This window comes from Mus caroli, chromosome 7 (genome assembly GCF_900094665.2).
Source record: "Mus caroli chromosome 7, CAROLI_EIJ_v1.1, whole genome shotgun sequence".
Taxonomy (NCBI): Eukaryota; Metazoa; Chordata; class Mammalia; order Rodentia; family Muridae; genus Mus; species Mus caroli.
This window is the reverse complement of record NC_034576.1, coordinates 66968470-66990362: the sequence shown is the minus strand read 5'-3', so window position 1 is coordinate 66990362 and position 21893 is coordinate 66968470. Positions and strand designations below refer to the sequence as shown.

Here is a 21893-nt window from a genome sequence, read left to right as displayed (position 1 = left end):
AGGGAAGGGAAGGGAAGGGAAGGGAAGGAAGGGAAGGGAGGAAAACTACTAACTCCAGTGAAAGAACAAAATCAAGTTTTAAACAGAGGGCTATCTCATGCTCACAGATAGGAAGAGTCAGCATCCTTAGGATGTCAGTTCCTTTCAACATGATCCATAGATTCCAATCAAGCACCAATCAAGCTTTCAAAATGCAAGATATTTTTGGATACTGACAAACTATAGAGAGACACCAACTATGAGAATCAAGACCTTGAGCATGGTGGTGACTTGTTAGATATAGTGTCAAAGGAAGGACTTATAAAAGAAAAAAATCATGAGTCAGACTTTATTAAAATAAAAATTGGGGGCTGGAGAGATGGCTCATTGGTTAAAAGTACTCATTACTCTTGCAAAAGACTCAATTCCCAGCACCCAGACAATGGTTCATAACCTTCTGTGACTCCAGTTCCAGGAGGTCCAAACCCCTCCTCATGTACATGCAGTGTTCAAATATACTGACAAACAAGCCCTCATATGAATAAAATAAAATAAAATAAATCTTTAAAAATTTTTAATGAAAAACTTACATTCTAAAAGGTATTATTAAGAGAATGAAAGAAAAACAGAGACTGGAAGAAAACATCAAATGAAAAGGAATTTGATCCAAATATGCATAAATTCATAGATGACTTGATATCTACAAAAATATTATGTTGGGCAAGAGGCACACAGATGCCACAGTGTGTCTATGGAGGCCAGGAGACAATTCTCAGGAGTTCATTCTCTCCATACGGACCCCAGGAATCAAATTCAGGTCATAAGTGTCAGCAGCAAGCACCTTTGCCCACACAGTCATCACATTGGCCCCATATAACCATCTCTAAATAGTGTAAGGATCTACATACTGCTGGGCAATGGTGGCACACACCTTTAATTCCAGCACTTGGGAGGCAGAGGCAGGTGGATTTCTGAGTTCAAAGCCAGCCTGGCCTACAGAGTGAATTCCAGGACAGCCAGGGCTACACAGAGAAACACTGTCTTTAAAAAAAAAAAAAAAAAACAAGATGCAGGAATGGGAAGCAGTCCCTTGGAGATGCTCAGCATCCTATATCAGGATCAGCAGGGGTTTCAAACAGCAATGACACACAATGAAACTTCTATAGGAATAGCTAAAATGCAAAAAGTGACCACTACAGACCGCATCGAGGATGCAGATCGACAAATGCTCCTCGGTGCTGCTCTTAAATGTCTCTTTGAAGGGCAGGCAAGCAGCATCCTATGAGCTAAACACTGTCTTGTCATGTGCCCCAGGGGCTGAATGAATCCACAACTTAAATGTGAAGCTAGACATAATAGCACATGACTGTGAATCTAGGGCTCTGTAGACAGAGGCAGGAAGATTGCCAAAAGTTAGAAGCCAACCTGGTCTACATAAGCATGTTCCAGGCCAGCCCTGTCTCAAAAGCTCAAACAAACAAAATTTTTGAGTTAGGATTTTACTGCTGTAAACAGACATCATAACCAAGGCAACTCTTATAAAGGACAACATTTCATTGGGGCTGGCTTACAGGTTCAGAGATTCAGTCCTTTATCATCAAGCACAGCAGTGTCCATGCAAATGTGGAGCTGGAGGAGCTAAGAGTTCTACATCTTCATCCAAAGGAAGACAGGAGAAGTCTGGCTTCCAGGCAGCTAGAAGCAGGGTCTCCAAGCCCACCCACACAGTGACACACTTCCTCCAACAAGGCCATACTACCCCAACAAGGCCACCCCTCCTAATAGTGCCACTCCCTGGGCCAAGCATATTCAAACCACCATAAAATGCAAAAATTTCTAAAATAAATGAATAAACAAATGGATGGACATAGAATATATTCAAACCACAAAAACCTGCTTAGAAATGTTGATGATAACTTTGTTCAACATTGCTAAAAAGTAGAAACAAACAAGGTGTCATTCAAAAGGTGAATGTTACCTGTTACACAAGAGAGTATTGCCATTTCTAAGTAAGAACAAGGCACAGATATCAATGACTTTAAATGCAAATCACATAGTGAAAGAAGCCAGTCTGAGAGGGCCACATACAGTATGAGTCCAACCCTACTGTGTGGGTTCTGGGAGGTAGAGGCAAGGATGGGTAGGTCAGCTGGGGCACAGAAGATTTAGTTTAAAGTCATTAGTATGTGTGAGTGGACATAGAGAAAGAGTCTATGGAGTTGGTTCTCTCTTTCTACCTTTACATGAATTCCAAAAAGTGGACTTAGTTGCCAGGCTTCTGGCAATCTCCTTCATTTACTGAGCCACTGAGGGGGTTAGAGCAGGTTGAGGACCTGAGGTCTGCTGAGGGAACTACAGGGATTGGGATCTTGAGATGTGCCTAGGTAGTTAATACTCAAATTAAGTTATCTAGCTGGAATCCCAGGTAACAATGAAATGTAATATATATATATATATATATATATATATATATATATATATATATGTGTGTGTGTGTGTGTATACACATATATATATACATATATGTATATCTCCACACATATGTATACACATGTCTTCCAATACAATAAAAAACATATAGCCAATCTAAAAAAAGAGACAGAAACACAGAAGTAGATCAAACATAAGACCTAAGATGTCATAAGATGGCAGATTTACATAAGTGAGTCAAAATTATATTGCATGTAATACTATAATTGCTTTACATAAATGATTAAAACATTGTACTTCTTTTTTAAAAAGGCCCAAATTATCATATGTCATTTATAGTCAGTCTGCTTATATACAAGGCTACAGAAAACTTGAAACCAAAAGGAACAATGGCTCCCAACCTTCCTAATCCTGCAGCCCTTTAATACCGTTCCTCATGGTGTGGTGACCCCCAACCATGACAACATTTTTGTTGTTATTTCATAACTATAAATTTGCTACTGCTATGAATCATATGCAGTATATCTGTTATGTGACCTCTGTGAAAGGATTGTTTGAACCCCAAGTGGGTCTCAACTCATAGGTTGAGAACCACTGATCTAGGTAAAGACCATAAGGCAAAAGAATAATATAATACAATACAATATAATGAGATATATTAAAAATCTGGTGTATATATATCATATGCAATACTACTTATCTCTATAGAGAAATAAAATGAAAAATTTCTTTTAAAAATGGATGGAAATAGAATATATATTAAATAAGGTCCTCAGTCTCAGAAAAAAAACAACCCAGATGTGTTCTCCCTCATATGTGGACCCTCATCTGTGCTGTAGATGTGTATTTCAGGTAACAAATGTGCGTGTGGATGTAGTATAACATACAGAATCAAGAACAAGGGAGGGTAACATTAGGCCGTGAGGAAGACCGGAACTCAGCAAGACAATGAGCTGTGTCGAAGCAGCTGAGGCTACTTGTCTTTCCAGTTTTAACTCTGCCATGGATGCTTCGTGTCTTCATGGTAGGTGCATAAAAATGCAGTCCATGGGGAAAGCCTTAACTCCAAAGAGAAGCTCTCCGGCTTCAGAATGGCTCATCTAAGGGTGTAGATGTTCACTGAGTCTAGACAAGTGCTCATTTAGACAGCTATGCTGACCTCCCTGCATGGTGTTTTTATGTGCAAATTCTTTACAGTAAATTGATCTTTATTTTTTTTTAAAGTTCATGCCTTTATGCTACTATGCTCTTGATACTATGGAAGGAGGAAATCACCCTGCCCTACACAAAGAACTACAGGCATCTAGGGAACGCTGAGAAGAGAGAGTCTTCCTCGGGGATGAGCCTAGTAGTTAGTTACTAAGTGCCAACTGGTTAGCCCTGAAGTCATGTACATGCAAGCAAAGCAACCTGACTGAACAGGCGGCGTGTATAGAGTTTGCATATATATGTATATGTAAGAGTAATGAAGAAAAAGAGGCCATGAATTTGAATGGAAACAAGTGGGCAGGGTTGAAAAGTGATGTAATTGTGTCTTTAAAAATATAAAAAGTTCATTATTCTGACAAAAATTAAGAAAAAAGAGTCAATTAGCCAAGGTGTTTTAAGATTTTTTTCATGCGTGTACACAATATCATTATTAATTATTATTATTATTATTACTATTACTTATTATTATTTTGGTTTTTTGAGACAGGGTTTCTCTGTGTAGTCCTGGCTGTCCTAGAACTCACTCTGTAGACCAGGTTGGTCTCGAACTCAGAAATCCACCTGCTTCTACCCCCAAGGGCTGGGATTAAAGGCATGAGCTGACACCAGGCATGTGTGTGTACACTGTATTAAGGAGATGTTTTGGGTTTCTTCACGCTTTACAAATGTGTCCTCGCCACCTTCACAGCTGCAGAGGCTGGTGGGAAGGGTGCGAACATCTGCATTTCTCCAAAGGAAAAATTGAAAGATTTGCCCCTGCCAAGCAGGTATATGAATGCCCCAGGTTGAGTCCCTGTATTTTCCTGTTTTCTTGGGTTTCTGGGCAGTTTCTTGAAAATCTCAAAACGGTACCCTGCAGAGTGTAGTTCACAGTCCTCTGTGGAAGTCATTACATGTGCATTTCTGAGTCTGTCACATGAGGACCGCCTTGTGCAACTGCCACCTATCTGGCTGTAGTTCTCTCTCCCTCTCCCTCCCCCCTCCCCCTCGCCCCCACCCCGTGTGTGTGTGTGTGTGTGTGTGTGTGTGTGTGTGTGTGTGTGTGTATGTGTGTGTTTATGTGTGCTAGGAATCAGAACTAGGACAAGTGCTCTCCCACTGAGCTGGTACCTCTCTGTAGAAATCATCTTAAGGCCCGAATTTCTGGGGAAGGCAAGATTCAGACAAGGAAATTCTGAATGAAGGCCAACACAGTTCTGCAAGAGAAAGGACTTGGGGTGGGGTGTACAGAGGAAATGACAGCGGGCAGAGCTCTGTGACAGCTGAGGACAGACAGGCAGCTGAGGGCGTCTCAGGACAGCTTTAGTTTGCTGTTATTCCTGAGCCCACACAACTAGACCTCCTACAACTGCCTGTTGGCAGGCAGGGGGTTGCCACAAAAGGGACAGACAGGCTAGTGAGGTGGAGCCTCTTGAACACGTCGGTCCAAGAGAGGGAGTGGAGGGCTCCTTCCTTTTGATTGAAATGCATCTCTCTGGTGTGCTGGGATGCATATCAAACTCACAAAAAGCCCTGTCTCCGAGGCCCTCAGTGAAGTTACATCAGCAGTGGACAGTTTCTGATGGCTAGGAGACTCTTTAGTGCTGTTGCCTGCAAGTCATGCAAGGACTTTAGGGGTGCACCTTTGTGAGCCCTCACCTATGTTGGGTGGGCATTTCTTTTTAAAGTTGTCTGACTCACCTGTGCTTCTGCAAGTGACCCCAAGAAATTCAGCGGTTTACCAGGGTGAGATTAGCTGGAATTATTACTCTGGCCTGTTGTTGCTGCCTCTTTCTGTGGAAACTGAAATAGGCTCCCCAGGAGAAGTCATGTGCACCAGTGATTCTCAGAACAAGTAGCGGTTGTGGAATTAGAAAGCACAGTTATCAGGCGTCTGGGCCTCCTGGGATACAAGCTAAAGTGGTTTAAATGTTAAAGGGAGCTTTTTCTACCAGGTGGCCTCAACAGCTGGTGGGGTATGTGCCAGGAATCCATCTCATTCCTCAATGGGGGGAAGAACTGACTTCTCTATCTGAGAACCATGAAGCCAGCCATGCTGGCTAGTTTTATGTCAAGCAAGAGTCATCTGAGAGGAGGGAGCCTCAACTGAGAAAATGCCTCCATGTGATCTGGCTATAGGCGAGCCTGTAGGGCATTTTCTTAATTAGTGATTGATGTGCATGGGCCCAGCCCACAGTAGGTGGGATCACCCTGGGATGGTTGCTTAAGTGATGGAGAACAAGCCAGTAGGCAGCACTCCTCCGTGGCCTCTGTATTGGCCCTTGCCACCAAGTTCCTGCCCTGAGTGCTTTTAAAGATGAACAGTGATGTGGAAGTGTAAGCAAAATCAACCCTTTCCTCCCCAAGTTGCTTTGGCCATAGCAACCGAGACCCTAAGACACCACCTATGCATCACTCAAAAGCCAAGCAGGCTCTGGGCTTAAATCAGGCCAATGGCATCATCATATGGGCAGCTGAAGTGTGCTGTCCTATAGGGTTCTGTACTTGGAGTGGCCCTGAATTCAGTTCCATATTCTACTGCTGTCTTAAAATTTTTGGAAAAAAAAATTAAAACAAGGGAGCACGCCTATTGTTTTGTGTTCCAGCCCACAAATGTTACAGCAGATCCCTGATGAAAATCCCACCAATGCTAAACCCAAGGGAGTCCACCAAGTGCCAAAGGCTTGCCTGCAGTTGAGGTGGTGGCTTCCTCTAGGTCCCGAGGGTGGAGATGACTCCAGCCAAACCTCTGACAAAGTACCTCTGTCACAAGCAAGTATCCAAGTGAGTGACTCATGAACCTTGACTGGCTGAGCAGCCTGTCTACCCTGGGCCAGTTCAGGAGACTTCCCGAGTGTGGGGTGTCTCCCGCCATAGAGGCTTGGCAGGAGGGCTAGGAACCCTTGAGCCGCTGTTTTTCTAGCAACAACAGTACCCCAGCTTGTGCCAGCTGGTCAGCCTGTCCAGCGGGGAGACCTGGCACCCTTTACCTCCCTTCAATGGCCCACCTTTCTCTCCTTACTGCTGAGCCCGACTCTGCCAGCTCAGCGCTCTGCTGCCCTCAGCTGGCTGTCTTCAGAGCCAATCTGACTCCTAGCTGTGGTTTGCTTCTATAAAAGTTATTTTTCAAATTGCTGCTCTTTTTTTTTTTTTTTCAGTCAAAACACCGACCTGCACAATGTCAATTTGAACTTGCACAAAGCAATCCCATTTAGTCCTAGGGGTTTTATAAGTAGGGGTGGAAAGCCATAGGAGAGTGGAAGGCATTAAGAAGGATAATGCTAAAACACATTCCGTGCCTGCTGTAGACAGCTCCAGAGGTCTATGGTGGCTCTGGGGGACATTGGTACCTCACCATGGCTCAGAAAACTCTGGACAGTGCATTGTGGCACCCACAAGATACCCTAACAGAGCTCTTTCCACATGCTCTGTGGGCTCCTGGAGCCTTTGCTATTGTGTGTGTGGGTTTGGCACCCCAGCCCTTACTCCTCCATGTCACGGCATGGGGCCTCATCTTCAGCAAGTGTGTATTTAGGGGATACAATTATTCTTAAGTACCCAAGGGTGACTGGTCACAGGACTCCGAGGTCTATAAAATCTGCAAGTGCTCAAGGCCCTTAGACAAGATAAGGTTTTGTATGACACCATTGCATACACTAGCAAGATTTTGCTGAAAGGACCCTGATATAGCTGTCTCTTGTGAGGCTATGCCGGGGCTTGGCAAACACAGAAGTGGATGCTCACAGTCAGCTATTGGATGGATCACAGGGCCCCCAATGGAGGAGCTAGAGAAAGTACCCAAGGAGCTAAAGGGATCTGCAACCCTATAGGTAGAACAACATTATGAACTAACCAGTACCCCGGAGCTCTTGATTCTAGTTGCATATGTATCAAAAGATGGCCTAGTCAGCTATCACTGGAAAGAGAGGCCCATTGGACATGCAAACTTTATATGCCCCAGTACAGGGGAATTCCAAGGCCAAAAAGTGGGAGTGGGTGGGTAGGGGAGTGGGGGGGGGGTATGGGGGACTTTTGGGATAGCATTGGAAATGTAAATGAGGAAAATACCTAATAAAAAAAGATAAGGTTGTGTGTGCACAGAACCTATGTACATTCTTTAAGACATATCTTGATGACATAGAATATTTACAAGAGCCCACTTGCTCTGTGTACATATTTGATGAAGATGCACATACATGTATTTTGGCAGTGCTAGGTCTTGAACCAAGGTCATCCCACATACTAAGTCATGGAGCTACAGCCTTATCCCTAACTATCACACAAACCATGTTATCCTGTACTGTTTAGGAGACAGCAATAAGAAAAAAGCCTGTTTAAATTCTTAGATTCAAACCTGTGAACATAAAGGTTAATGGTACATTAGTATGTTTCTCTCCAGGTCTAGATAAAGGTCCTTTTTGGAGCCACAGGGCTGCCTGGGCCCTAGGTCACCATCTTAGGACCCAGAGTTGAAAGGACCTGCCCCTGTGCCTGCCTGGCAGCTGGTCTTTTGCACCAACAGCTGTTTGCCTGGCCAGGATAGGAAGGTGAGGTGAGCCAGAGCAGAGGAAAACAGGTACAGATCATGTGTTGGTAGAGCATTCACTACATGGCTACTGGTGAGTGGGAATCGTTCCAGGGACTTCATCTAAGCCCCAGGAATGTGGACATGGGGCCAGTGAGCTAGGTTCCTGGGATAAGAACCTTTTGCCCCTGGCTGCTTTTACATCTTCGACACCAGGCTTGGCCCCCGTCTCCCCTTGTCTCTCTGAGCTGCCCATGAGCTCCATTCTCACCTCTTCACGGAAATGACTCCAGACTCCCAGCATCACAAAGTGATGGGAGCTGGGCTCATCGGCCAGGCCTGCTTTTCCGGGATCAAAGTCTTATCGACAGCCTTTAATCACATGAAAGCAGATATTCCCAGGGCATTAGGCCCCACCAGATGCTGTGCGCCTGCCTGGACCATTAGGAGATTATGCTTGGACCCAGCCAGCACTCGGCACCCATGGCTTGGGGATGTGGGACTCTTGATCGTTAAGCCGAGGACCCAGCACTCTGTGTACCTGTGCTTTCTCCTGCCCTCTCTGTAATGGCCCCTAGACTTCTTTGCTTAGGAATCTCCTCTCCCCAAGCAGATGTGATGATCCCTTCGCATGGCTCTGCTGACCTTGGAGCACATCCTCCTGACTTGATGCTCAGTCATGCTGGCAGCCTGGTAAAGCAGGGAACCTGCCTTCCCCCATGGGCTGGAGGCTCTGTAGGCCCAAGGCAAGTGGGTGCCCCTATAGGTGCCAGAGTAGAAAAGACTGAGCCCAAATCTGGAGGAACAGGTATTCAGCGGGTACCAGGGCTATGGAGAATTGAAAGGCCTTGGAGGCCAGAAGCCATAGCACATGTCCCTCTGCATGGTGAGCTGACCACTCAAAGCAGACTTAACCTAGGATGCACCACTGTCCAGCCTAACGTGACCTCATGGCAGGGGCTTTATTCTATATTTCTATGTATATTTCATATACAGTTCCAGTCTGCATATGGCTAGGTACGGTCTATTTCTCCTGACTATACAAAATGTCCTACTATTGGACTATAGAGGCATCCAACAAAAGGAGGGCCCCTCAGTACTTCCAGCTAGCAATGCTCCTTTTGCTAGTAACCATGACAACTAATAGTAAAAAGCACATTTGTTTCAGAAGGCTCAGGATCTAATAGACCCTATAGCAGTGGTTCAAAACCTGTGGGTCGCAATCAATTTGGCAAACTTCTGTCTCCAAAAATATTTGCGTTACAAATTCAAAACAGTAGCAAAATTACAGTTATAAAATAACAATGAAAATAATTTTATAATGTTTGGGGGTCACCACAACACGAGGGACTGTATTAAACAGCTGCAGCTTTAGGAACATCGAGAACCACTGCCCTAGAGAAACACACATGTGGTAAACTCGAGAGTCCCCTTCCTCGTAGGGGACCTGAGAACAATATCAGTTACTCACATTGGGCCAGTGACCTACAGCAAGAATTTATGTCACCATTTGGTTAGGAATTCTGCCCAGTGGTCTCTTGGACAACTGGAGACTGTAGTGAGACAGGCCCAGAGTCAGGCTGCAGGGGTGAACAAAGCAGAAACCCTACCCATGGAGGGGCTTCAGGCAGCCCGAGCCCTATACCCCACTGCCCCCTGCAAGTCTTGAAAGTGTGTTTGCTGAGCTGAGACAGAAGTAGCCCCATCTGCTTTCTGGAGCTTCTCCTCTACTGAGGCTGGGATGGAATCCACAGCAAGCACATCCCATATGAGTTCTGAGGGGAACCGATCATGGGATTGACTGATTCAGAGTCAAGTGGTCTGAAGAATGAGCTACGTGGGACAGTGGCCGACTGGGAAGAGGCTTCGAGGGACAGGGACCAGCTGGTACTTAGGCCTCCCTTGAGCCAGCTGGTAGGAGCAGCTGGAGGCCCATGTGGCTGGAATGCTGCAGCAGACTGAGCCCAGGAAAGGCTGTGTTGGGCCTAGCCATGCTCACTGTGTTCTTCATGTCCCCCAAAACAGCTTTGGCTGCTAAAATTCTTAAATCACGTGGCTTCTAAAGCACAGAGAAGAAGCAGCTGCAGAGATGGCCCAGAGAGTGCGGGGCTTGTCACACAAGCGTGAGGACCTGCGTTTGGTTTCTAAGAACCCAGTGAGACTGAGCATGGCAGCATGCGTCTGTCATCTAAATACTTCTGTAGAAAGATGGGAGGTGGGAGGTGGAGGTGGGAGGATCTCTAGAGGCTTGAAAGCCAGCTAGCCTGACCCACAATATCCAGCAACAAACAACAAGAGACCCTGCCTCAAACACACTGGGGAAGTGAACACTGGCGCTCGGGCTCATCTCTGACATTCACATACATGCCTGCTATGGCACAAGTGCACACACACACACACAGGAAGGGATACAAAACAAATCAAAACAAAACATAGAAAAGCATTAAAAATTGTCCTGGTGAGTTTTAACACATGCCACCCCAAGATCCAACTCGTAGGTCTGCCTTATTATTATAAGGGGGAAAACCATAGACAAAAGCAACTCTAAGACTGGAGCAGAAGCGCCTCTTCGAAGAAGTAAACACCCATCGCTAATGGAATCTCTCCATGCTTCGTGTGGCTTCTCCTCACTAGGAAGCAAGGGTGACTCTGTGTCAGAAGAGATTTTCATAGGTGAGGCTGAAGAAAGGGCTCAGCTGAGAAGAACACACATTGCTCTCCCAGAGTACCCGAGTTCCGTTCCCAGCACCCACGAAGGGTGGCTCACAACCCTCTCAAACTCCAGTCTCAGGAGACTCAGTTTTCTGGCTTCCAAGGGTACCTGCATTTATGTGAACAACCCCCCTCCCCCAAGACACACACACTACACATACACACACATACACACACACACACCACAAGCCACATTTGCAGGGCAAGCCCTATCCTGTTTGCACAGGCTTTGCCCACACCCTCCTTTCTGTCTTTATTTCAAGGGTTCTGTGTAAGCCTGGGTTGAAGAAGGATCCTGGAGATGCTCATGTGGGCGTTTCTCTCTGGGTTTTCTCCTGTGCATTCAGTAGGTGGTCACGCCATTAAACATCTGTTCCAGTTACTCGTGTGTTGATCTGCCTAGGGGAGTCTCAGCATGGAGAATGCAAGGAAAGAGTGACTCTGATCCCCCAAATCTTATGTTAGAAACACTGCCGAAGCTCCTGGATGCCTGTGCCACCTCCCACACACAGTAGCACACACCCTCCCTTGAGCAGACAGCTCTGCACCACCAAAGCTATCATGGGCTTCTTGGGAGAAAGAAGAACGCTCAAAGGCATAAAGAGAGAGCCCTTCCTGTGCCTCAAAGTGTCATGTTATGTACATGGGCATGGAAGAGAAAAACTATTTTTATTTGTTGGTTTTAAGAAGTGAAAAATGAGGCTGGCGAGAGGTTCAGTGAATAGAGTTCTCGGCTTTCAAACAGGAGAAACCTGAGTTCAAATCCCAGTTAAAAAGCTGGCTACTGGAACATGTCTTTGTAGTCGCAGAATTCCACCCAGAGAGGGGGAAAGTGGAGAGAGGTCAATTCTGGGCTCCAGGTAGCCTGTCTATCACATGTGGAAGACATGGAGTAACACCTGGGGCTGTCCTCTGACCTTTACACACACTACCTGCACTCATACATGGGAAATGTAATATGTATGTGTCAGTCACACACACACACACACAAGAGGGGTGGTGGTGGTGGTGTCAGTCCAAACTGGCTGAAGTAGGACAGTAATGAAGTTGAAAAATTGAGCCGACTTTAGTTCTGTATTAGCCAAGACCAAGTTGCTCTGCCAACAGATCCCTTGTGCATACATACACTTTCAGACTGATGGGAAGGGGTGTGGCCAACCCTTTCTTAGGCAGGGAGGGGCTCTGCTTCCTTTGGATGGGTGGCCCGATGGGGGTGGGAAGAGCATCCAGAGCTCCCTGGTGTCCCCAAGGCAGCAGGAGGCACGGGTGGCCTGGGATACCACATGACTGCAAATCTCCCAGCAGCTTCTACAAACAGGAGTTTTTGTCTGTGGCCTTAAATACACAGGGCAGGCTGTTTCTAATGCTGGGTTGTTTGCAGCCTTCAGTGCTCAGGGGCATTGCCTGCAGCTGTGATGCACAGCTTCCCTCCCCCTCTCCCTGCCCCTCCCCCCCACAGCCACCGATCTCACAGCTCAAGTCCAACTGCTTCTAAAGACAGCCATGGTGCCACCTCAACTGGCTCAAAGGTTAAATCCCAAGGTGGCCTTTCCCTGCATACACCCTTTACTCTTGGGTCAATGATCTATCAAAGGTCAAAGACGACTGCAAATGAAGCCTGCCTTGTGGGCCAGAGAGCCAGCAGGTCCTGGCACAGATTCTCCCTTTATGCATCCCTCACACACACCTCCATTCCCCTCTGCCCCAAGTGTCCTCAAACTCCCTAGCCTGTGCACTGGCTGTTCCCTGCCACCTGCTGCTCTTCCTGTGGGTGTCTGCATGGCTTCCTTTGTCAGCCTCAGTGAGCCCCCTACCCTGATGTCCAAAGCCTCTCCCCTGTCCTTCTCCACACCATTTACTGAGTGCATAGCTGATAGCACTAGGAAGCCCACCCCTGTTGGGTGTGGTGCTGTTTTCTGTCTTGACATTCTAGACCCCAGCTCCAGGGACACTGCTGAACCCACTACAATGCTGGCAAAGGCTTGTGAGAGAAAGGAGGCGAGCATTTATAAAAGGCCAGCCTTTGTCCAAACACCACAATGGGTTTACAGAAAAAAATTAACAAAGAACAAGCTACAAACAACTCTCTCACGACAAGTTTTTGTGTTTAGTTTTGCTTTTGCTTTTGAGTCGCTGTTGTAAACATTCAGTCTACACTTGTTACAAGAGTAGTTAGTCTAGTGGCTTAACACGGGTGGAAACTGAAGACGTCTTCAATGATGTCTTCCTCACTTTATTAATGAGGAAGTTAGGCCCAGAGAGGTTCAATAGCTTTCCTGTAATCACACAGCAGCACCCTAAGCACATCTGCAGACAGGGGTGGTCAAGACCCTTGATGTGAACGCTCTATGTGTGGGGTGTTATGGCAACCTAGAGTCATCCGACCTACATACATCTCAGCTCTGCGTGGGAGGGACCTGTGGGGATGTGAGCAGGTGCGAGACCCCACAGAGGCTGGGAAGGCCTGGCAAGAAGCTGCCTTGGAATTGCTCCGCTCATCTCTGAATCCCAGAGACAAAGGAGGAGGAAGACAGGGTGGAGCCAGAAGCCTGGGGAAGGCTCCTGCCAGGCTATGACTCTCTCTGGCTCTTGGGGACAGGGTTGCCAGCAGTGTGGGGCACAGTTGCAGAGCCCCAAACTTATGTACTGGTCCATCTATGACTATGCCAGAGGAAGCCAGGTATGTCTGATGGCTTTAAGGTAGGGTAGGAGAAAAGGAGGATTTTCAGAAGTCTCTGCCAGCCCAAAGTATTCTGATCTCTAAAGTGCCACGCCTGTCTCAGCCCCCAAGGAAATGGCAGCACAGCGTAGAGAAGGACGCATGCGTGTTCTTTGCCTCAACTCAATGAGCTTGCTGCTTTTTTGAAGACTGCTGGCATCAGGGCCACAGGGGCCCTCCTGAATCTTTCAGAGCCTCTGAGCAGAGACTCACTCACATACTGCATCTGAGGTGGACCCTGGGCTTCTTCAACAACCTGCCTCCTCCTCATGTTCTGTTCAGTTTGTTGGTTCTGAAATTTGAACATTTTCTTGGGGGGGGGATATTGATCATTTCACAGTGACTTTGGGTGGTGGCTTAACATGAAAATCTACTGGGATCCCTCCCTCTCCCGGATAACAGCCATGCTCTCTGAAAAGTGTGGCGCACTCCACAGAACCAAGTCTAGTTCCCCAGCTTGGTTCCCGAGATCACAGCTCCTGTTCCCTTGATCTGAGATATGTTTTCTGCTGCAGCTGCTACAGAGGGTGGTGGGATACAGAGGGTAGACCAGTTTGGCTTGTCCCCTGTGTGCAGCTTCTGGGCTGAGGAGGCAAAAGGGCTGCTGGTAAAAGCCAGCGCTGTAGAATTCTTTCTCTGAGATTAGAGGCAGGCAAGGCACTCCGAGGCTCTCCTTGCTGCACCTGGGCTTCTTCGAGAAGGATGAAAACAATTCTCAATTGTGAAAGCACCGCTTTGATTTCAAAATCATAAGAAAGGCTGACAGACAGGTGAGCCGTGTAAAAAAAGGAAGGAGGCTGTCTTAGGGTTTCATTGCTGTGAAGGGACTACATGACCAAGGCAAGTCTTACCAAGAACGTTTGACTGGGGCCAGCTTATAGTTTCAGAGGTTCAATTCATTATCATCACAGGAGGAAGCATGGCAGCTTTCAGGCAGACATAGGGCTGGAGGAGCCAAAAGATCTCCATCTTGATTTGAAGGCAGCCAGGAAGAGACTCGAATTCCACACTGGGTGAAGCTTAGGACTGAGACCCCCAAAGCCCACCTTCACAGTGACACAGCCCCTCCAACAAGGCCACACCTCCTAGCAGTAATGCCAATCCCTGTGGGCCAAGCAGTCAAACACAGGAATCTACAGGGGCAAAATCTATTCAAACCACCACAGAGGCCAAGAAAAGGAAAAATGATTACATCTAGCACATGAAGAAAGAAAGATTACAGATAGAGCTAACCACCTCTATCCTAAAAGGACATGTCATTTTTAGAATTTCCTTGTGTGTTTTGGAGATTTTATGAGAAGCTTATTGTTTTGATAACATATGTTCCAGAATTTATCTGTGTTGCTATTTTAAGTACTGTATAGTATTCCATTGTTCAGAGCTGCAGGGATCCCAGCACACCCTTGCCAGTGAGCTCCAGGGCACTCTTATTTGCAGTAACGTGGAATGCTGACATAAGCATTTTTGTGTATGTCCTTCAGGACCTGTGCTGGAATTTTCTAAGGGGATCTAAGGTACAGTTTACTGGGCTGTGCTACCATCTAATATGTTCAAGACCTCCATTTTCAATTCCAAATCTTATCTGTATGGTTTAGCAAATTAAAATGTAGACAGGGTTTTCATGTTCCACATGGCCACTTGGCAGCTTTTCCTACAGCTGCGGAAGGCTGAGCCTCCTGCACTAGAGGTAGCTGCCCTTTAGTCACTGATTCAATTCCCTTGGCTGGATATTGGGAGGTTTTTTGTTTTTGGTTTTTTAGGGGGTGGGGGTGGAGGGTGGTGGTGTTAAGGCCAAGTGAGGAGCTGCCTAACAGGAAAAGCTGACCAGCGGGGCCAAAGGCCAAAAGTGTCTTTGACAACAGAGGGCCAGGCAGGATCACCCTTGGAAGAGCACCAAGTTCCTAAGGACAAAGGCGTCTCAAGTGTTTACAAAAACAAAGGAACGTGCATACTTTGGGAACTTGTTTCTCACCATCCCCTTACAGATTAAGTGGCTCACCCCTGTAATCTAAGCCGAGGGGGAAGAGGGGACTGAGGCAGGGGGATTGCTGTAAATTCAAGACCAGCCTGGGCTACAGAGTAACACTCCTACACAGTGTAACAGAAACAGATGGAAGAACCATCCTTCCTTCTCCCTTCAGTGATCTCATTCTTGGCCTGAGGATTGTCATGAACATGCCCAGGGCTACACGGAGCCTTTAACTAGGTCGGGTTCTGGCAAGGAGGGCTTGGAGACTCGGGATTTGGGGGAGAGGTGCCAGGGACCGGATCTGGCAGTGAGGACTTGGCGAATTAGGATTGGGGGGGGTCAGAAATTGCCATGGGATGAGTTCACCTTGGAAGGGGAGGGACACCCTCTTAAATTTGAAGTAAAATCAAATGTGTAGTCCTGGAGGATGGGGGGAGGAGGGAGTAAAAGGAAGAGAGAGAGAGAGAGAGAGAGAGCGCGAGTGGGACAGAGAGAGAAGAGGAGAAGGGGGAATAGAAAGGAGAGAGAAGTGCTAGTTTTCAAGAGCTGACCACACTCAGTGTGTTCCTCCCATCTGGTGAGTTCCCCACACCCAGACTCTGCTACTTCACTAGGGTAAGCACCCGGCAGAGGGCAACAGAGACATGGAATTCCAGAACAGCACAGCCTGCTTCCTTTCCGGAGCTTATCAGTTAGCAGTGGGAGCAGCTGTGTTCTGGGGAGGAGGGAGGGTCATGCGCAGTGGCACAGCTAGAGGCATGTGAATGTCGAGTTTCTGCCAAGTGTGGCGGTAGATTTGTGAATGCTAATTTACAGGACGCCCGTGGGCGTGCGGGCTCTGCAGAAAGACTGCTAACTCTCACACGCCTGGGAGAACAGAGCTGTACCTTCTACCACCCACAAGGAGCCCCTGGGGATGGATCTTCTCTATTCTTGAAACTTGCAAAAAGCCTTTAAAAATAAACCATTTCCTATTTACTTTGTGTGTGTTTTCAGGTTCCTAGGACATCAGGCACTAGGAAACAACTGGATGGATAAATGCCTAGCTGTTTCTGTGCTATGAGGTCAACCGCCTGGTCAGCTCCTAAGATGACCCAGTGTCCTGCCTGAGGGAATACCTTCCCTGAGGCACTCACCTGGATCACACTGCTGTCCTAGCTTCTGTCCCCAACACTGACCAGGGCACTGGCTGAAATGTCAGAAAGAGCTACTGCAGGGGTGCACCCTTCTGCTCACACCCTCTCCTTCCTGCCTCCTTCATCCACTGTAGGGGCAGTGTCTTGGAAGGAGCCTCTACCTCCTCCTTGTGCTCTACCTGAGGGCAGCTGAGTAAGATGACCTATCAGGCCACCTACTGTGGGAAGAGAGTGTATACTTGTTGAATGAGCCTTCAAGTCATGAGCATGACCATGTCAAGGACACCAGTACCTCAGATTCATAGGATGGCAAGGCCTTTCCCTGGTGCAAGGATGGATGTTGAAGAATGGGTGACAGTTAGCTAAAAAACAGTAGTGCAAACTGTACAGAGCTTTTTCATCCCAGATGACTTCATGGTCAAATCCCCTGAGGCCGCTTCTCTATAGAAACCATCTACCAAGATTAGCTGACCAGCCTCCTTGTCCATACTATATATAATAAACACACATTAGCTGGCTAGTCTCCTTGTTCACACTGTATATAATAAACACGCACTAGCTGACCTGCCTCCTCATTTACTTTGTATGTAACAAACACAGAGTAACCAAGCACATAGTGTGTCTCCATCCGAGGGCATAGCCCATGAGATCCTAACTTTACAGTTAACTTGTGTCTGATTCTCTTAATCAGGTCTCCAGTTGTATGGGCCATGGTAACCTGGGTCCAAAAGACCCATTCTTGCAGCCCAAGGTACTGAAGGCCACCTACTCCTGGGCTAGTTTTTTATTGCCTTAGACAGACCAGGTGCAGAAGACAAGTGACCCTAACACAGCAAGTGGCCTTTCCAGAAGGGCACATCCACTCAGCCTGCTCAGAGGCCACAGAAACCTATACCAAACACAGGGCTCACTCAGGGCCACCCTCACATCTTCTATAAGCAACAGTATACCTCTAAGTCCCCTCAATTATTCTATAAATCTGGAACAGAGCAAAGCAAGGGCAAGCAAGCCACATAAGAACCCTTTCACAGTTTCCCATGTAGAGACAAGGGATGTCATGGCTCAGAGCTGTGAGGATACTGGTCACGGGTACCAGTACAACATCCTGAAAGTGAGAGAATGAAGACATCAGACATGGGACATAGAGGCAGGAAATGTGGGGTTACCTCCTAAGAAAGGATCTTGATGCAGTAGAAAGTATATATACATAACACACACAGACACACACACCTGGAAGATGAGAGCCCACTGGAGCAGCAGTCAAACAGAATAGAGACCCATGTCCCTTGACCCTGCTATCCATCTGCCCTTGGGCCTCAAACAAAGCTCACTCACCTTCTGGGACCCTGATGTGGAGCTCTTGATTGAACCACGCTTGAAGGAGCTGCTCATCTTCCTCATGGACCCCATGGGTGCTTCTGCATTCCCTGTGAGGTCCAGCCTGCTGCATGGGAGACCCCGGTCAGTTGAGGTAAGAGAGTCCTCTTTATGAGACTGGACAGCAGGGCTCAGAGTTTGGGGTGATATTGTTGGCTCAGTCAGCTCAGAAGGAGCTGGACTGCTTCTCACCCTCCGGCTGGACTCCCACCCAGTGCTCAGAGACTACATGGCTTCTGTAACATCTGTAATCAGCCTTAATCCCTGCTCCCCCCGCAAGGTTTTTAGGAGGCAGATTTAGCAAATGGCAATTGGAAGTAAAATCTACTTTGAGAAAGTGGTGACTGCAGAGGGGTTGGGGTGGGCACATGATGAGGATTTGGGGATCCAGCAAGGTGAACTGTGAGAACCTTCAACACTGGTGCCCAAGGCCCCTGTTGGGCTATGTCTTAGTTAATGTTTCTATGGTGCAGATAAAATACCATGATGAAAAGCAGGTTGGGAAAGAAATGGTTTATTTCAACTTTCCACTCTCAGGTCATACTCTCAGGTTATCACTGAAGGAAGTCAGGGCAGGTTCTCAAGCCATAGAGGTACAGAAGCCATGGAGGGGGTGCTGCTTACAGGCTTGGTTGCTCATAGCTTGCTCATGCTGCTTTCTTATACACCCCAGGACCACCTGCCCCCAAGTGTGACTCCACAAACACTACTGTGGGCTGAGCTTGCCCACATCAATCATTAGTCATGAAAACACCCTACAGACTTGCCTACGGGCAACCTGAGGGAGGTAATTTCTCAACTGAGGTTTCTCTTCCCAAATAACACTCGTGTCAAGTTGACAAAATCTGACTGGCAAAGACTGAGGCAAGGTTCCCATGGCATTCATATATCAGTAGGCTGAGTTTCCAGGCCTAGACTGGGTAGATGGAAGCTCCCTCCTAGAAGCCAATGGGGATGCTTTCTCCCATGAACTGGGTAACAAAGCAGTATACCTTGTTGTGTGTGCCCCATGTCCATCTCAGATCCATTCTGTGTTCCACGTGAGGGCTCTGTCCATCATATTTCAGGGGTATGGTCTTCCCTCTTGAAAACACAGGCTAGGATAGGACACAGGTCTTCTGTGCTGCTGTGTGGAATAGGGGAAGGGTAGTGGTACACAGGAAATCAATCCAGCAGCTCTCCTAGGTCTATTCTAGTGCACCTATGTGTCACCCTCTCAAGATGACTTCCTTGGGTGTTTGTATCAGCTAATGTACAGAGGAGAAAAACAAGGCTCACAGAACATAGAGAAGGAGCCCCACTGGCATAGAAAAAGAAAATCAGCACACAGTACAGACAGACAAGGCTGGAGGTAAGTAAAAGCTAACTTGCCAGCCATGTAACCCAAGATCCAACTTTCTCCTCCCTGGGTGTGGCTTCTTGCCCCAAGAGAACTGCTTGGCTGTGGGGGTTCAGAAGGTAGAGCCACAGCCTTTAGAAGTCTGGCTTAGAAGACTGGGAAGAGGATCTTCCCAGCACATACCTACCAAGGAGTGCTGGCTGTGCACTCCCTAACACATTCCACTCTGCACTCTCTGCCACCATTCAGTCAGTGCAGTTCAAGCTTTTACTACGGTCATTTCAAACAGGTTCTGGGAACACATTGGAGACAAACAGGTGACTGTCCTTTTTCTGCTGAAGCTCCTTCCTAGTAAGGGGATATCTTAGGGTTTCTACTGCAATGAAATACCATGACTGAAAAGCAGTTTGGAGAGGAAAGGGCTTATTTGGTTTATACTTCCATATTACTGTTCATCACTGAAGGAAGTCAGGACAGGAACTCAAACAGGGCAGGAACACGGAGGCAGGTGCTGATGCAGAGGCCATAAAGGGGTGCTGCTTATTGGCTTGTTTCTTATAGAACCCTGCTTTCTTCTAGAACCCACAACCACCAGATCAGGTATAACACCACCCACAATGGGCTAGGCCTTCCCTTATCAATCACTAATTAGAAAATTACCTTACAGCCAGAGCTTATGGAGGTATTTTCTCAAGTGAGGTTCCCTCCTTTCAGATAACTCTAGCTGTTGACATAAAACTAGTCCACACTGTGGGTAAATCAGATGTGCTACCCTTAAGCAATAAAACACATCATGGGGAATGGGGAATGGGGAGGGAAGGATAGGTCAGTGATCAGGCTGGGATTGCTTAAGTTTAGAGAGGAAAGTCTCAGAAGAAGACCTTCAAAAATCTGGGCCAGGGTGCATAGGATCACACTTTACAGGAAGTCAGGGTTAGGGAAAGATTTTCAGGCAAACACAGGGATGAGAACAAAGGCCTAGACTTGAAGGTGTGCCTGGCACAATCCAGAAAGATCTGGAAGAGGAAGTAGCTAGAAAGGAATGCTGATGGGAAAGAACAGAAGAATATAACTACGCCTAAGCACTGAGGCCTGAGATTCTGTTCATTCTGGTTTACGATCTAAAGGGTATATGATAGTCCCTGGACTGGACTAGCCGGAACCCAAGCTGCATGTCAGCTCAGTAGAATGACAGCCTCTGACACAGAGTGGCAACTGCAGCCTTTTAGGGTGGTGGCCTGACTTCAGGGAGAGTTTGTAAATGAAGCCAAAAGGATGTGCTAAAGGGTTGGGTGCCTGGTCTAAAGAGAAGATAAATAACAGGGAACTGCAAGGCACCAATCAGGCCAGAGCTGCTGGAAGGATGGGGGTCCCTCCAATAAGGTGCAGACTGGCTGGATACAGCGGTGCTGGCCTGTAGTACCCAGCACAAAGGATGCTGAGGCAGGAGAGTTATCTTTAGCTCAGGGAGTTGAAAGACAGTTCAGAAAACAGAGGGACACAAGTCTATCTCAAAAAGAAAAACCAAACCAAAACCAAAATCCCAAAGAAGGCTGTGTGGGGAGCAGGTGTGGGGATGCTCTGACCTCTGTATTACTAGAAGTAATGATATAGTCAGTTCCGACGTTTTTGTGGTCTCACTGAAGAATTGAACTGTATGGATGCCTCCTGAGCATGTAGTCCTAGTGTTCCTCCTGGTCACTGGCAAACCCTCAACATTCCAAGTGGTCCAGCTTCTTGCATCTGATCTGTGACTGTTGTCTCTTTTAAGGCTCTAAGTCTCGGGCTCTCCTCACTTCTAGCTTTAAATGACTTCTCTCTGGCCGTCAGCCATTATAATTCCCAAGGACACCCACAGCCTGATCCACGGCTCTGGGCCTAGCATCCTGCACTATCTTCCGTGCTAACTCCCTACACATGCAGGTCAGAGCCAGGCCAATTCTCACTGTTCCCTGATCTATTTCCCACAGCTGGTTTGCCTCCAGGCTCCTCCCCACAATGGCCAATACCCTGTGAAGAAGGTGAAAATCCTAGGAGTCTTTGAGATAGTCACTGCCCTGAATCCCCTACCTTTGTCCTAGCCACCTCCAAACTGTGGCCTCCCAGACAGCTCAAAGATCAGCCTTTGTCATACTTTTTCAAAGCCCTTGGCCCTTAGGCCAACCCATCCCTCGCCTGCCCCCAGGGTGCTACCCTGCTTCCCACTTCTTAGGTCCTGCGCTGACCTTTGCTCCTTGACCTTCCTCTGAGCTCCTTGAGCCTCATTGACTTTCTCAGCAACACATAAACACTTAAGACACTGGTAGTGAGCCTGGCGTAGTGGCGCACTCCTTTAATCACTTGGGAGACAGAGGCAGGCAAATTTCTAAGTTCGAGGGAGAAACCCTGTCTTGAAAAACAAAACAAAACAAAACCAAAACAAAACCAAAAGACACTGGTAGTAGTCTGTGGGTGTAAAGCTATTCTCTCTCTCTCTCCCTCTCCCTCTCCCTCTCCTCCCTCTCCCTCTCCCTCTCCTC

General features: G+C 47.2%; 1 protein-coding gene across 1 annotated transcript in view; it reads right to left on the bottom strand.

Moving 5' to 3' along the window:
- The window catches only part of Trpm1 (transient receptor potential cation channel subfamily M member 1), a 115263-nt gene extending 97004 nt beyond the window's left edge, over positions 1–18259 (bottom strand). The window contains exon 1 of the mRNA XM_021169169.1: positions 17994–18259. Within this exon, the coding sequence (XP_021024828.1) occupies positions 17994–18068 (75 nt within the window). The 5' untranslated portion in view covers positions 18069–18259. The remainder of the gene's footprint in view (positions 1–17993) is intronic.
- Positions 18260–21893: the final 3634 nt, after the last annotated feature.